Source organism: Myotis nattereri (assembly GCF_964212035.1).
Source record: "Myotis nattereri genome assembly, chromosome: 3".
Taxonomy (NCBI): domain Eukaryota; kingdom Metazoa; phylum Chordata; class Mammalia; order Chiroptera; family Vespertilionidae; genus Myotis; species Myotis nattereri.
Window position 1 is genome coordinate 39,706,439 of NC_138077.1, and position 15,800 is coordinate 39,722,238.

Sequence of the window (15,800 nt, forward strand, 5' to 3'; positions counted from 1 at the left end):
CCCTCACCCGCCCCTGGTGTCTGTGTCCATTGGTTAGGCTTATATGCATGCATACAAGTCCTTTGGTTGATCTTTCCCCCTTACCCCCACCCTCCCCTACCTTCCCTCTGAGGTTTGACGGTCTGATGGATGCTTCTCTGTCTCTGGATCTGTTTTTGTTCATCAGTTTATGTTGTTCATTATATTCCACAAATGAGTGAGATCATGTGATATTTATCTTTTCTGACTGGCTTATTTCGCCTGCATTCTTTTCTGTAATTGGTTTAAATTTTAAAATGTTTAAAAATAAGTTATTAGCAGTGGCATTTAACTTAGGCAAGAAATTCATTTATTTTACTTTTTTAGGATCTTCTGTAATTATTCTCTTTAGGCAAAAGAAAAACTTTCATTTTCATCAGAAATAAAAAGCATAATACCTTATAGAATAAAATGCTCTACAATATTCCAAATTCCCATCTAAACAATGTTAACTTCACATACTATGGTCTTAAGATATAAATTTCATAAAGAACTCTTTATTGCTAACTAGGGGAATTGCTACCTCTCCCTATGGAATAACCTAGTTAGCATGAACGCTGCAAAAGAAGAACAAAACAGAAGTTTTCTCCTCTCTTAATCTGTTTCATGGTATTTGACCACTACATTTTTCCACTACCAGACTGAAATTTATTCCTTAACAAGGTGAGGAACTGAGCTTAAACAGGTTACCCCACCATATACGTAGCAATGGAAAGATACTTCAAGTTATCACTAAGGTTAATATTCACTTTCACATTTTCTTATTTGCCGGTTATCATACAATTATGATTTCCAAGCAAGTCCCTTTGGGGGCCTTTTGCCTGAGGTCACTAACAAAACATGTGTGACAGGTAGTTGGGCACTGCACAACTCCAGGGGGAGCCCTTCACATCACCTGTGATGTCAGTGGCACCCCCTGATGCCTTCCCCAACCAGGGCTCAACTCAGAGTACCCTGAAAGTCCCACGACATGAAAGGATGGAAAAAATAAAATAAAATAAGGCAGTACCTTCATCAAAGGAAAGGCTTTGTGCTTCCTTTTATAGCAATTTCCCATAAACACGCAAACCGGTCTTTTTAGTTGCCATACCTCATCCTTCAGCTGATTTTTATGAACTTCATGCTGCTGGTATTCTTTTCTACATTTTGAAACTTGACGATCAGCAACAGAAATTTTTTTCTCATACTCTGTGTTATTTCCAATCTCACTTTCCAAAAACTTGATCTTTTCCTTAACCAAATTTTCTTTTTCTCTTGTTTCCTGTTTTATCTTTGCTAATGTCTAGGATTAAAAAAAAAAAAAAGTAAATATATGTTTAATATGATGATCAAAAAGAAAACTAAAAGAAATTTAGTTTTTATTTTTCTATTATTATATTTAGTATTTATTTTATCAAAACTTAGGAGAATGTTTTTTAAGAGAGACTATATTTTATGAACTAAAACAAAATATTAATATGCTACACACCAAAAATAGTAAGCTTATATTTTTAAAGGTCTCTATATTTTCTTTCATCTACTTGGTACTTTGCTAAAGAGATGAGGAAAATATCAATCTTTTATGAATGAAAAGTGACATTTAAAAAATATAACAGTGTTATATATTTTTAACATAGAAAGTTTAATTTCAATGAAATTTTCCAAATATTTCATAGGACCAGTTTGTTTTTCATCTTTTGAGAATAGCATTTTAGTTATTGGCTTCAATAGGAATTCCTTCACTCAGGCTTTTTGATGGTCTTGACTATACAAAGTTAACAGAATATGGGAAGTAGTAGCTGAGATGTGGACAGAGCGTTTGAGAACAAAGAGAATAAGGTCTACCCAAGAGGAGTCATTAAAAGGCATATCTAACAGGCTTAATTTAAGTCGGCCTAAAAAGACAAATGGAGATACATAAAAACTCAGTGTAGTAAAAGTGCATGTGGGTGTGGGGGGGGGGGGGCAGAGATAGACTAGGGGTATATTAAGAAGGGGTGGGTACAGATGAAAGGGATGAGGCTGGAAAAGTAGAGGTTGAGGCTGAACTGTGGAGAAATCCTATTTTTCAATTGTTATGTCAAAGAGTATCAACTTTTAAGCAATATGGAACAAAAATGATTGTAGAGCTGGGGAATAAAAAGATCATATATGTTTTTTACAAGTGATTATTACTGCAATATGTTGGATGAATTGAAGGGTAAAGAAAAATTTACCCTAAAATACATTTCTTGCAAGTTTTATAAAATGGGTCCCCACCAAACAACTAATCCCAGGAGATGGGTGTGGGGAAGGCATGTGGTTTGAAATCAGTAAGTTTTAGAAATGCTACATGTAATATTATACATATTAGCATATTAAATGGATATATATCTGAGATGCACTGCATTTAAAAAATACATTTTTAATTTGCTTAATCTAGTATTCCTCTATGTTCTCTATGATAAGTAACATTCTATAATTGTAGCAGTCTATATATCTACTGTGTTCATTCAACCAAAAGACAGGTCAAAACTTCTTAGGTTTATATATGGCAAATGATCATTCTGGAATTTCCTGCTTTATACTGATTTTTCTACTACTTAATCAGGTGCTTTAATTCTACTTCACTGTTCACATTATTTAACAGTGCTATCTATTCACAGGTAAGTTTTCATATAGGTAATGCTTATAAGTAATATCTCAAAATGTTTATACTGAACTAAAAGCATAATGGAAAAATATTTATAAATAATGAAAAGTTTCTTTTAAGAAGACAATTCCAGGATCCTATGGTCTGACTCCTGCCAAGAAGACTCTGAGAAGGCAGAAATTGTTTTGGAGGAAAAAAACAAAAAACAAAATGGTCCAATGTCATATTTAACTTTCTAGTGGTGTGAACCGGCTCTCACTGGCTCACCACAACTGACTTGCACATCTCTTCTCAACGCTGTGTCCAGTGAAGTCCTGGTATGGAAACAGTTTCACCACAGAAATCAGAAATGACACAGATCGGGAGCCAGTTGTTAAACACTTAGAAGCATACCTCTACCTGGGAGCCATTTCTTAGCAGCCTCCCCAGCCTCCTACAATACAGACAGCCAGGAGATATCAGCCTGTAAGGAACCACTGTGAGTATGACAAGTTGTATATTCTGCCAAATCAGCAGGCTCTCCCTTCAACTGTGGGGTTGTATGAGAATTCGATTGTGGATCTGCAGTCTTGGATTGGGCACACTTATTTATACAGAGGAAGTAGTTTAGGACTTGATATTTGAAAGCACTGAGAAGTCAGTAAAGAGAAACCAGCATCAGCATTAACAGTGAAAAGGAACTCAGTGAAGACTGGCTCTCCCTTGTCCCTCCTAGGGAGGCCTAGGCCGTTTTGTACTCAATCCGTGTGGCATTCCTCCCTTCGGAGCTTCTGCCACTTCTACCCCATCACTGGGGCCTCAGCTTCAAAAGTGAAACTTGATTGGAGTCCTGGTTTCTTTCCTGACTCTCCCTTCCTGTCTCTGCGATCCCCATGAAGCTCATTTCCCCGCACCTAACTGTGTGTACAGATAGCACACATGTTAAATCCAAGGCACCACAAACAACCGTGTGTATGCAGGGCATTGATTTTACTGCAGTAACATTATCTAACTTTCTCTTGTTCCACATTTCAGCGATGGCAGGATCTAGTCTTTGTCATTATACTACCACTAGTGACCTGGTGCACAGGTTTGTGCCTATTGAAAGGAAATTAATTAGAAGGTGGCGGTGGGATGGGACTGGGCAAGACAGGCTGGACACGCCCTGGAGCCAACCTCCCGGTGGTTTCTCCCTGGCATCTGTGGAATGAGTGGTGACCCTCCAGAAGGCGGGGTCCCTTGGCCTGGCCTGCAGGGATCAGCTGAAACCAGCTCTCTGACATCTCCCAAGGAGTCCTGGAGTTGCTGTCGTACAGGGTGTGGAACGCAAACACAAGTGTGTAATAAACCAGACTCGGGGCTAACAGTTCCCCAGCAACAACATAACCCACGGCCGAAGGTGGAATGGCACGGCCCCACAAGGAATTGGCTCCCTCCTCTCTGGTTTTGGGGTGCGTCACCAAAGAACTGCCGCTGCCAAGTCACTGCAGCTCGGCAGCTCCTGCTTTGAGTGTCTGCCCCCGGTGGTAAGTGTGCATCATAGTGACTGGTTGGATGGGTAGAGGGACACTTAGCATGTTAGCCTTTTATATATATAGATAAGTAATATACATAAAATCACATTTCTAAATGAATGGAGTCAGCTTTGAAAAACATTTACCAAAATTAATGAATCTCCTACAAAAGTGACTTTCAAATAACATTGTGGTTTACAGTTGAAATTAATGAGTTAAACACAAAAGAGAATAAATACAGCTGAACATTGCAAGGACCAAACAACTACTTTACCAAGGCACAGTTATCAATGTCTCGATCTCTCTTCTTCATCTGTTCTATTGTGCTTTCCCACTGTTTAATGAGTTCTTGTCTCTCATTATGAATCCTACGAAAATCTTGCGCTGCTTTATCCAATTCTAACTGTCAAATAGAGAGCAATAACATTTCTTGAATGTAAGCACTTTTGCAAACATCACTTAGACAATTAAGAAATAAAAAATCTTCACTGAACCAACCTGTGCACTTAGAGTCTCTGTAGTTTCATTGTCAAGTACCTTTCTTTTCTGATTACCTTCCAAAGTCAGCCTTTCTAATTGCAAGGTCAGTGCCTATGTAATTACATGCAAAAATAGGTATGATTATCATTGGATTAACTTAAAACTATTAGCGTATCTCATGTTAAGTTTTATTATATTACTAGAGGCCCAGTGTATGCATTCATGCACAGGTGGGGTCCCTCAGCCTGGCCTGCAGGGATTGGTCTGAAACTGGCTCTCCGACATCCCCCGAGGAATCCCGGATTGCGAGAGGGTGGTTCTTGGGTGACGCACCCTGCAATTGGGCTCCCTCCTCTCTGGTTCTGGGTGCATCACCTGAGATCCGAAGCTACCAAGTCACTGCAGCTTGGCAGCTCCTGCATTGAGCATCTGCCCACTGGTGGTCAGTGCACATCATAGCTACCAGACGGTTGGACGATTGCTTAGGCATATATATATATATATATATATACACACATATATATATTTGATATCCAAAACAAATACTATATATATATATATATTTACATATATATACATATAAATGTATATATTCTTAATCTTTTAACCTCTAGGGCTGCAATGAAAACTCAATTGTTTTTTAAAAGACTTTTAATACATTTTAAAGTATGTTAGAAAAAAGATGAACAATTTTCCATTTAAAATAATGCATTTGGTATTAAGTCTATTAGAAAATAGCATGTTTCATTATACTAAAGCATTATCATATTTCATTACAAGTAGATTTTAAATAATAATTATAATAATATATTAAATAATCAAAGCACTAAAGTCTTAAATCAGCAAAAACTATATGTAATGACAAAACTTTGTAGGTATTTGAATATACTCATTTTTCTAGAGAAAGGATACTTGGCATTATTAGATTCTGGAAGGAAATTGACCCCAAAAATGTTTAAGAAGTACTGCTTTAAAATTCTAAGTCCAATTTAGATAAAAAGGTTGACACACTACAGAATCAGAGAAAACCTGACATTAAAATTTCTAATTTCTCACCCTAATTTTATTATCATCTTGTTGTGCATACTTCTGGAGAGTGAGGGCATCACTATCTTTGTGAGCTGATTCTTCTAACCAGGCCTCCAATGCCTGCTGGTCCCAGTTCATTTGACGTTTCAAATCATCCAATTTTTGAGTAAATTTAAATATCTGGTTCTAATATCCAAAGAGAGAGGACAGGGTGAGATTAAAAAAACATCATTTATAATATAAACTAAAATAAAACATGGCATTACATACTATACAGAACATATAATAAAGAAAAAAAGGAATCCCGTCCCTGACCTCTAGATGAATACTAGTATAATATGCCATATTTAATTATGTAACTACAATACTTGTATTTTAATTTTTTAGTTGTAAAACAGAGGAGAAATTATTATACATAGTTGAGAACAGTTACTTTAAAAGATGTTAGGGGAGTTCCCCAAAGCAATCTCATTAGTCATTCCATCATAGCCACCTCAAGAGAATGTGCAATCTTAGGAAAAATAATGAGCTTGATATGCTAACTCAAGCCCAAGACAAGTCCCCTTCAACCCCATTTCCAACCAGATTGCTGCCTCTAAGAAGCCTCTTACACAGAAATTATGAAAGCACTTCTAATTGAAATAAATACAGCAGTTAAGAAAATAAAAATGTTTCTGTACATATATTCATTTAACAAATCTAGATTTATAAAAAAAACTGATGAATATACAGACACAAATTAATATAATAAAATATGTATGTGTGTATGTATACGTATACATATATACATGTGTGCATTTCCATATGCATATACATATGTAAAGAGAAGAGTCCAATTTGGAAAAAGTGCCCAAATCAAGTAACTAAAAACTAAGAAAAAGAAAAAAATATGTACAGTAGTTTAATATTGGTCATAAGTTGACAAGTTAATATGAAAGGTAAAATCAATAAAGAATGAAACCCAGAATTAAAAGTGATATTTTAAAATGTGGCTTTTAAAAATGTAGCACTTATGAATAAATTATGCCTAGCATTGTATAACAGGCAATTAACATGGTGGTTTGCATATAGTAAGGTTCAATGAGTATTTGGTAAATGAACATTGGGAAAATAAATGTAACATTCTATCATTGTTTCATTCAAATCTCAGCTCCATGTGCCTTCCATTGTCCAAGAAAACAATGTAAGAAAATGTTAGGAAACTAATGAATGCCTTTCCCATACAGAAAAAAGTCAGTGTTTGTTTGGTGAGGGAAGCAGGAACAATGGCACAACATTTTAAGTAACATTTCAACACATACTTCCTTATCACTTTTCTTTTCCCGTATTAAAGTTATGTCATTTTCCAGTCTTTGGATTTCATTTTTCACTCGACTCAGCTCTCTTTCCGCAATGGTCTTAAAATGCTCTTCACTTTCAATCTCACGTTCCCTGGCTTTGCAAAGAGACTACAGAAAAACATACAAGATAGACTTTTTACATTTTAGTATTAAAAATATTTATAATAATCCATTAGACAAAAACATAACAAAGTTCCCACACAATGCCTATATTAAGTATCATTAATTCCACTTCTCTTAAACATATACCACATTAGACTTTGTGATTCAGTATAGACAGTGTTGTTTACTATTTATAAGAGAATTAAGTCATAGAATGTGTTAGGACAAAAATACTGTTGTCAGTGATTTTCAGATACTAGGTTGGGCTAGGGAATTTGCAGAAAACCAAACTTTATATGGTTATACTTTAAAAGATATAACTAATAATTTAACCTTAGCTTATTGTAAAAAATTAATTAATTAAAAATTTAATAAAAATATACGTCATTACTTAACTAAAAATAAGAAATAAAACTGACTAAAAATACTTGGGAAATGGGATAGTTATATGAATTGATCACATAAATTAACAGAGATAATTTTTAAATAACTATGTAAACATTGGTTATAAATATTTCCTAGACTATATTAATAAACGAACATGCCTTTGTTATGCTTCACTTAATAAAATAGTGCTTGTTGACTACTGATTTTACATTGCTTTAAAGTTATCACCATTGGTATTATTTTTACATTGTTAAAGCTGTTACTGTTGTAGGAAGTTTACTACTTCCGTCTCTTATCTTAGTTGAGGTTTGACTATAATAAAATATACCCACAAAGAGTCTCTCTCAGATCCCCAACTCAGTGGTTTAATAACTTGAGGAAAAGATGTTGTTCCTAACCATTTATTAATTATTCAATCATATCAGGATTCAAAAATATGAAGTATTGTTTTTAGAAGTTCATTAACTTTTTTTTAAATATATTTTTTTATTGATTTTTTTACAGAGAGGAAGGGAGAGAGATAGAAAGTTAGAAACATCGAGTCAGCTGCTTCCTGCACACTCCCTACTGGGGATGTGCCAGCAACCAAGGTACTTGCCCTTGTCCAGAATTGAACCTGGGACCCTTCAGTCTACAGGTCGATGTTCTATCCACTGAGCCAACCCGGTTAGGGCTCATTAACATTTTAACTTTCTTCTCATAAGACTGTTAAAGCATGAAATAGGAAGATGGTGGTGGATTAAGTGGAAGCTACACTGACACCCTCCCAGGATCAAACTGGAATTACAACTAAAATATAGAAAAACCATCCTGAATAATCAACTGAAGACAAGCTGGAGAGAACCGTGATAACAGTGACTTGAAAGTGGAGAGAGCATAGAGACTGGTAGAAAGTGCGGTGTCAGGAGAAGGCTGCCAGACTCCCCCAGACAACAGCTGAAGTCCCAGAGGATATCTCAGCTGTGGGGGGTTCCTATTGAGAACTCTGGGGTCTAAATCCCAAGTTGGGTTCCTCAGCCCAGAGCACCAGAACTGAAAAAGCTGCCCACATAACATCTGGCTGTGAAAAGCAGCGGGGTTTCTGTCTACCAGAGTGAGAAGGTTGGAAATGCAGGCACCCTCTTAAAGGGCCGATGGACAAAATTTTGTGTGTAGTCACTGGTCTTGGGCTCCAGCAGAGGGAGGGCAGAGGGGACTGGAGCTGTGTGAGCAGACTCCAGGGCAAGGGGCTCTGGGGATAGAGCTCAGAGACCAGTTGCCTGGATTCCTGGGCTGAGTCGTTCCCCCAGACTGTAGAGGACATCTTTCTCAAGTTTGCAAAAAGTATGAAATAGTTACTTATCTATATTAATTACAAATTGGCATTTAAAACACGACTTTGTTCATTTTTAAGAATTACATTATTTCAAAGAAATGCAGATGTACTTTTAAAAACAGAGTTTGACATGGAAGTTAGTCAACACTCCAGTGCTGATTTGCTGAGCTAATTTTCTGGGCTTCATCAGGGAATGCAGTTCTACACATGAGTAGACTGTCCATAAAACAGATGCTTTGATTAATCACCCTAAGTTTCAATTTGTATTATTTTATTACGTTTTCTAAAATGCAGTATACTGTCCCCAGTTATCCTAAATATAATTTAACGATTATCTCAGGATGTTATTATAAATTTCAGTTCTTAAACTTGGCTAAAAGACTATGCCTAAGGGCTACTGAAGTGTTAGAACTATTTGCTTCCACTCAAAATGGTCCCAGTGGGTAGTGCTGAATAATTAGAAGTAGACAGAAACTCTCTTATGTGTTATATTAAGTCTATTTCTGCTTAAAGTCATTATTTCTCACTGCATCACTGTACCTTTCTCATGCAATCTGCTGCCTAACATTATATTAGACTGTTTGAATGATGATTTATTCTTTCAAATGAATTAATTATTCCTTGAACTTGGTGGCAGTAGGGGGTTCCTCAAAGACTTTTTTCTGCCTACTTTCAAATTCAAGGCTATGTTCACTATAGATTAGTTATGCTAAATTTTCCTATTATGTCTATAAAATAACATCACAGATATAAATGCAATGGGAAATGTTCCATAACTACACATGATATAATCAACATGAATTTCAACATTGTATATACCTGTGTATATAAGAACTCTTGTCTAACATTTTTTAAATGAGAAGCTATAGCATTAATTCGTTCTTCATAGACACGTAGTTGATTTTGCAAGTATGACTTCTCATCCTGCAGCTTTGACAACTGTAAATAATAAACACGATGATCAGTCAAAGTCTACTAAGTTCTTACCATATTTAAGGATGTAAAATCAAGATTATTTACTTTTCTTTTTTAAAATATCAATTTGAACTTCAAAAATCTACTGCCCTTTCAATTATAAAATAGTGCTGTGTTTTAAAGATGATTGTGGAAAAATCAGCACCACATTAAAACAAAATAGAAATCTCTCTCAGATTTGCAACATTAGTAGGGTCCACACCTACAATGCGTTTTAAGTGGGGAAAAAATGAGATCCTATTCCATAATTAAATGACAAGGTCCCAAATCAAACAAGAGCATAGAAACAATGCCTAATGACAGCAAAAAATAGATCATTAGCCATAAATTTGAAAAGTAGACGTATACCAGACATAATAGCTCCTATATTTTGTGTCTTTGAATTAGAACCTGACCCAAAACAATGTAAGTCCAAAACAAATAAAAACTTTTAGGAAATTGAAGATAGATTCTCAGGACCATTAGAACATGTCATCCCTGAAAACAATATAGAAGCTCAACAAAACAAAAATATATGCTTCTTTATAGTCTTGAGCTGTGGTTCCAAAAGCGGAGGCTACAACCCAGGAGGGGCACAACATAATTCACCAACGTGCAGAAGAAAATACTTGAATTTTGAACTAAGGAAGAAAGAAAAAAATACGAATTTACTCATTTGTTATGTCCTAAGTAATAGTAAGTATGTATTTTTGGCTTTTTATTTCATTAACTAAGGCCCAGTGCAAAGATTCGTGCACATTGGAAGGAAATTAATTAGAAGGTGGCTGGTGGGGCAGGACTGGGTGAGACGGACCACACACACCCTGGAGCCAACCTCCTGTGGTCTCTCCTTGGTTGGCCGCACCTGGGGCAGGGCCGGGCTCGAAGGGCATCTGCGGAGTGAGCAGGGTTCCTCTGGCAGGTGGGGTCCCTCAGCCTGGCCTGCATGGATTGGGCCAAAACCAGCAGTCTGACATCCCCCAAGGGGTCCCGGAGTGTGAGAGGGCACTCTGCAAAGTGACTGTCGTTTGGCAGCTCCTGAGTTGAGCATCTGCCCCCTGGTGGTCAGTGGGCACCATAGCTACTGGCCAGAGTTTCTGCCCACTGGTCATCATTGCACGTCATAGCTACTGGTCAGGCTATTGGACGGTCGCTTAGCCTTTTATATGTATAGATTTCAATGTTTAATTCCCTCTTTTGTTTACTTTCTTCTTCTTTTCTTTTTACTTTATTAAAAGTTCTTAGTTTTGTGGGGGGTTTTTGTCTTACTGATTTTTATGGGCTGAATGTTTGTGTCACTCCCACAGTCATATGTTGAAGCCCCTAATCCTCAATGTGATGGTACCTGGAGGAGGGCCTTTGGGAGGTAAGTAGGTTTAAATGAGGACCTGATGGTGGGACACTCATGATGAGATTAGTGTCCTTATAATAGAGAAACCAGAGGGTCTCTCTCTGCTGTGTGAGAACACAGGAAGAAGGCAGCCATCTAAAGCCGGAAGAGTGCTCTCACCAGAGCCCAACCAGGCGGACACCCTGATCTCGACTTCTAACCTTCAGAACTGAAAAATAAATGTCTGATTTTGTTTGTTTTTTTAATCATTTAGTCTATGGTATTTTGTTATAGGAACTCAGGCTGCCTAAGACACTGATTTAGAAGGCATTTAGGCTATACATTTTCTCTAAATAAGAGTTTTGCTGCTTCCCATGGATGTAGGTACCAAGCAGTTTCCTTTACAGTTTTCTAATTGGTGACTTTTCCCTTTCAACTTTTATTTGATTTAAGAGCCATCCAGCAATATATTTCTGAGAAACTTGCCTAAGTATTTAAAATGAATTTCTTAATCAGCTCAGACTACCAAAATAAAATACCATAGGCTCGTGGCTTAAACTAAAGAAATTTCTTTCTCATAGTTCTGGAAGCTGGGAAGTCCAAGGTCAAGGTGAAATATCTTTTCCTAACTTGTAGCTGTCCACATTTTCCTGTGTCCTCACACTCAGCAGAGAGAGAGAGAGAGAGAGAGAGAGAGAGAGAGAGAGAGAGAGAGCACTAGTCTCTCTTTTTATAAGGACACTAATCCCCTCATGGGCCCCACCCTCATGACCTCATCTAAACCTAATTACCTCCTGAAAGCCCCACCTGCTGCAAATACTATCACATTGAGGTTTAGGGCTTCAACATATGAATGACTATGGGGAAGGGGGGACACAAACATTCTCTGACAATAGAAAATCATTTTTTAAATTAACACAAATTCTATTGGTTTATAATCAGAGAATGTGACCTATAAAATTTCTATCACTAATTTTTAAATTGTGGTAAACTGTACATAACACAAATTTTATCATTTTAACCATTTTTCAAAGTACATTAAGGAGTGGCAAATTTTTTTTATCTAGAATTTTCTACTCAGCCAAATCACCATCAAATATGAAAGCAAAGAAAAACATTTTTGACTTAGAATGTTTACCTCCCATACACCCTTCTTAGGGAGAAATACAAGAAAGTATTTCATTAGAGAGAGAGAGAGAGAGAGAGAGAGAGAGAGAGAGAGAGAGAGAGATCTCCAAGAAAAAAAGAAGATAGAGTGACAAAGCAGTAAGGGGGGAAAAGGGAATTAACAAGTTAACAATTGGGAAATAGGCCAACAGAAAAATTGTCCATATTGAAAAGTATAGGACTCCCAAAGAAGGAGTGGGAGAAGAGAGAAATTATCTTGAAGATCTGATATAAACTTAAAGCAGGCAATGCAAGGAATCAAACTGGCAACTGAGGATGCAAGGAATTAAAAGCACAATACAGCCATGGCTAGTGTGGGTCAGTCTGTTGGAGTGTCGTCTCATGCACCAAAAGGTTGTGGTTTCAATTACCTAGGTGGCAGGTTCGATTGCCAGTCAGAGGGAGCACGTTGTTTCTCTCTCACATTGATATTCTCTCTCTCTCTCTCTCTCTCTCTCTCTCTCTCTCTCTCTCTCTCTCTCTCCCATCTCTCTTTCTCTCTCTCTCTTTCTCTCTCTCTCTCTCTCTCTCTCTCACACACACACCCCCTCCCTCCCTTACTCCTTTGCCCTATTTCTAAAATAAATAAGCATGTCCTTGGGTGAGGATTTAAAAAGTAATTAATTAATTATTAATAAAAAAACATCCTATATAAAACCTAACATGTTAAGTGTCTGACCATTTGTTCAACCATTTGACCAGTTGCTATGATGTGCACTGACCACCAGGGGGGCAGATGCTTCGACTGGTAGGTTAGCTTGCTGCTGGGGTCCAGCAGATCAGGACTGGGGAAGATGGGCCGGACACACCCTGGAGCTCTCCTGGGGTCCCTCCCTGGCCTGATCGTGCACCAGTGGGGTCCCTTGGCCTGCCTTGTGCCCTCTCACAATCCGGGACCCCTCTGGGGAATGTCTAGAGAGCCGGTTTTGGCTTGATCTCCACAGGCCAGGCCAAGGGACCCCACTGGTGCACAAATCTGTGCACTAGGCCTCTAGTATGTATATAATATCCTGTGAGACAAATATTATGTCACTAATACCAAAAACTAACATCTGAATGGAACTTTAACCTCAATGTCTTTAGAGCTGTGCAACTAATGGGGAAAATAAGACATTTGAGGGGGGGGGGGGGGCTAGCAATCTGAATCTGTGCCAGTAACCTAATATACATTCTTGATAACCTATATAAAAGTCACTGCCCCTTTCTCCACAATCTGGTCTTGCAAGACCAGTTTACCTAAGTACAACTCCCATTTTACAGAGGCCACAAAACATAAACAACCTCCGGAGGAGGTTATCAGTGCTGGCACCAGGCCAGGCCTTTAGGTGTGGTTTCACGGCCCCCATCCCAACACACGGGGCTTTTTGCAAAGCCCACGAAAGGTCTGGAAGTCCCATCCCATATTTGGGGGACAAAGAAACCAAAGGGTATAAAGGGAAAGCTTCATCTATATTGGTTTGCTCAGGATTTGGAGAGAAACAGTCTCCCCTGAGTCACTGTACCAGTACACGTGAAACATCTGAAAATAAATGGGTTTTTCCTGTGTCTCCAAGTACTCCTGTGTGTTCTTCGGTCACCTGGTAAATTCTGTAACATAACAACCCTACGTGGTAATTATTTTACTTGTCTTTGGCTTACAGGAGAAGAAACTGGCTCAGGGCTGGTAAGTATGATCTACACCTAGGGCTGGATACTTCTTCATATTGTGCCTGCATACCTGGTGCTAGATCTCTCGCATTCGCTAATGTTTCCCTTCATTGAAAACAAACACAAAAACTGCAGCCATCTAAACGTAGGCGTGAGTAAATATGTCAGAAGATTTTGAACAACAAAAAAGTGAAGGATTTTCATTTTCATTTTTTCAGAGGAGGGAAAACCTTCTCTTCCATTCTCTAAGTAGTGTAAATATCATCAGTTCTTGGATCCTCTTCCACACAACCCACAGGACTTTACACTGGCTGCTGAAGGTTTTTTTGTTTCCTGAGCGAGGTGCAACTTTATTTTGAACAACTACTATGCATTGGTTGCAAGTTGATGTAAAATACTCCTTACAACTTACAGTATCTTACATCATTCTGTGACAACTAAAGTCTCAATTTGAAAAGCTGCACATTTTGCATTCTTACTAGAACATCCCTCTTAACTTTTATTCGAGTCAACCATCATCGGCAGAACTCACAGAGAAATGTCAACCAGGGCGTGTTTCGTTGTCCGCACTAACGGTTGCTACACAAACCATAGAAGTCCCTTTGCAAAACGCGCTTAATTCCGAAGAAGGAGAAAGTGAGTGCGGGAACCAGCCTTTCCTCTCCTGCCAAAGAGTCTGGAAATGAGCGCTTGGCCGGGGAGGGGAGGAAGGAGTAAGAATCGGACTTTGTAGTTCTGCACATCAATTATTGTTTCAGTATATTTTTTTACTGCTTAGCACAGTGGTTCTCAACCTTCCTAACGCCACGACCCTTTAATACAGTTCCTCATGTTGTGGTAACCCTCAACCATAAAATTATTTCCGTTGCTACTTCATAACTGTAATTTTGCTACTGTTATGAATCATAATGTAAATATCTGATATGCAGGATGTATTTTCATTGTTACAAATTGAACATAATTAACGCATAGTGATTAATCACAAAAACAATATGTAATTATATACGTGTTTTCCGATGGTCTTAGGCGACCCCTGTGAAAGGGTCCTTCGACCCCAAGGTTGAGAACCGCTGGGCCTTAGCAAGTACCAAAAAGGGCGGAAGGTGTGGGAGAAAGGAGAGATGGAGTGGAGGAGCGTTAGACCAAGAAGAGATGGGATTCAGGAAGGGAAGGAGAGAAACAAAAGGATTGGGATATTCCTACCTACCAGAAAATTCATCCCACACCCCGACCCCCAACCAATAAAAAGATACCCGCTCCTTCCGCAGCCTTCTTCACCTGATTCTCACCTGATCTTCCAGTATCTTGTTCTCCTGGTTCGCCACAGGGATGGCGAAGCCATCGTCCCAGTGCAGCCCTGACAGAAAGTCGCTACTCATGATGGCAAAGGGAACCCTATGGAGAGAAGGCCCAGGACCAGCACCCGAGGTTCCCACGAAGCTTCGGTGTTATTGCCTCCGGAGCGCTAGCAACCGTCCCGCGCCCTTAGTTACCAAACAGGAAGCGCTCGGCCAGGAGGCGGAACTTCCGGTTGCGCAACTCTTTCCTTCTTAAACGCCCAGGGAAACGAGGCATCTTACACCTTCCAGGGTTCGCTGGGGTTGCCAGGCGCCGGCATAACTTCCCCTGCTAGTGCGGCCCGGACGGCGCCCCGGGACGGCCCCCCGGCGCTCCCGGAGACTAAATCGGTGGCGCCTGCAGTGACCGGAGGAACCGGGTGCGAGAGGGGCGCTGAGCTACGCGACTGCCTGAGCGCCCGCGGAAGGGAAGAGCGGATGAAAATAAAAACCCGGGCTCCCTTCGCGTGCGGTGGTGGTGACTTTCATCCGTAGATGGAATCTCGTAGGCTGATGTGGCCTTTGTATTTTGAAGCAGAATTCTGTCCCTAAAACCACTGCGGGATGTGGCGATCCTCGTCTGGTTTAAT

The 15,800-nt window shown here is 38.9% G+C and overlaps 1 protein-coding gene across 1 annotated transcript in view; it reads right to left on the bottom strand.

Moving 5' to 3' along the window:
* CCDC39 (coiled-coil domain 39 molecular ruler complex subunit) overlaps positions 1-15,364 on the bottom strand; it is a 50,253-nt gene extending 34,889 nt beyond the window's left edge. The window contains exons 1-7 of the mRNA XM_081086952.1: positions 15,163-15,364; positions 9,595-9,714; positions 6,933-7,079; positions 5,659-5,817; positions 4,621-4,713; positions 4,397-4,525; positions 1,109-1,300 (exon numbers count right to left, since the gene is read on the bottom strand). Coding sequence (XP_080943078.1) covers positions 1,109-1,300; positions 4,397-4,525; positions 4,621-4,713; positions 5,659-5,817; positions 6,933-7,079; positions 9,595-9,714; positions 15,163-15,252 — 930 coding nt within the window. The 5' untranslated portion in view covers positions 15,253-15,364. The remainder of the gene's footprint in view (positions 1-1,108; positions 1,301-4,396; positions 4,526-4,620; positions 4,714-5,658; positions 5,818-6,932; positions 7,080-9,594; positions 9,715-15,162) is intronic.
* Positions 15,365-15,800: the final 436 nt, after the last annotated feature.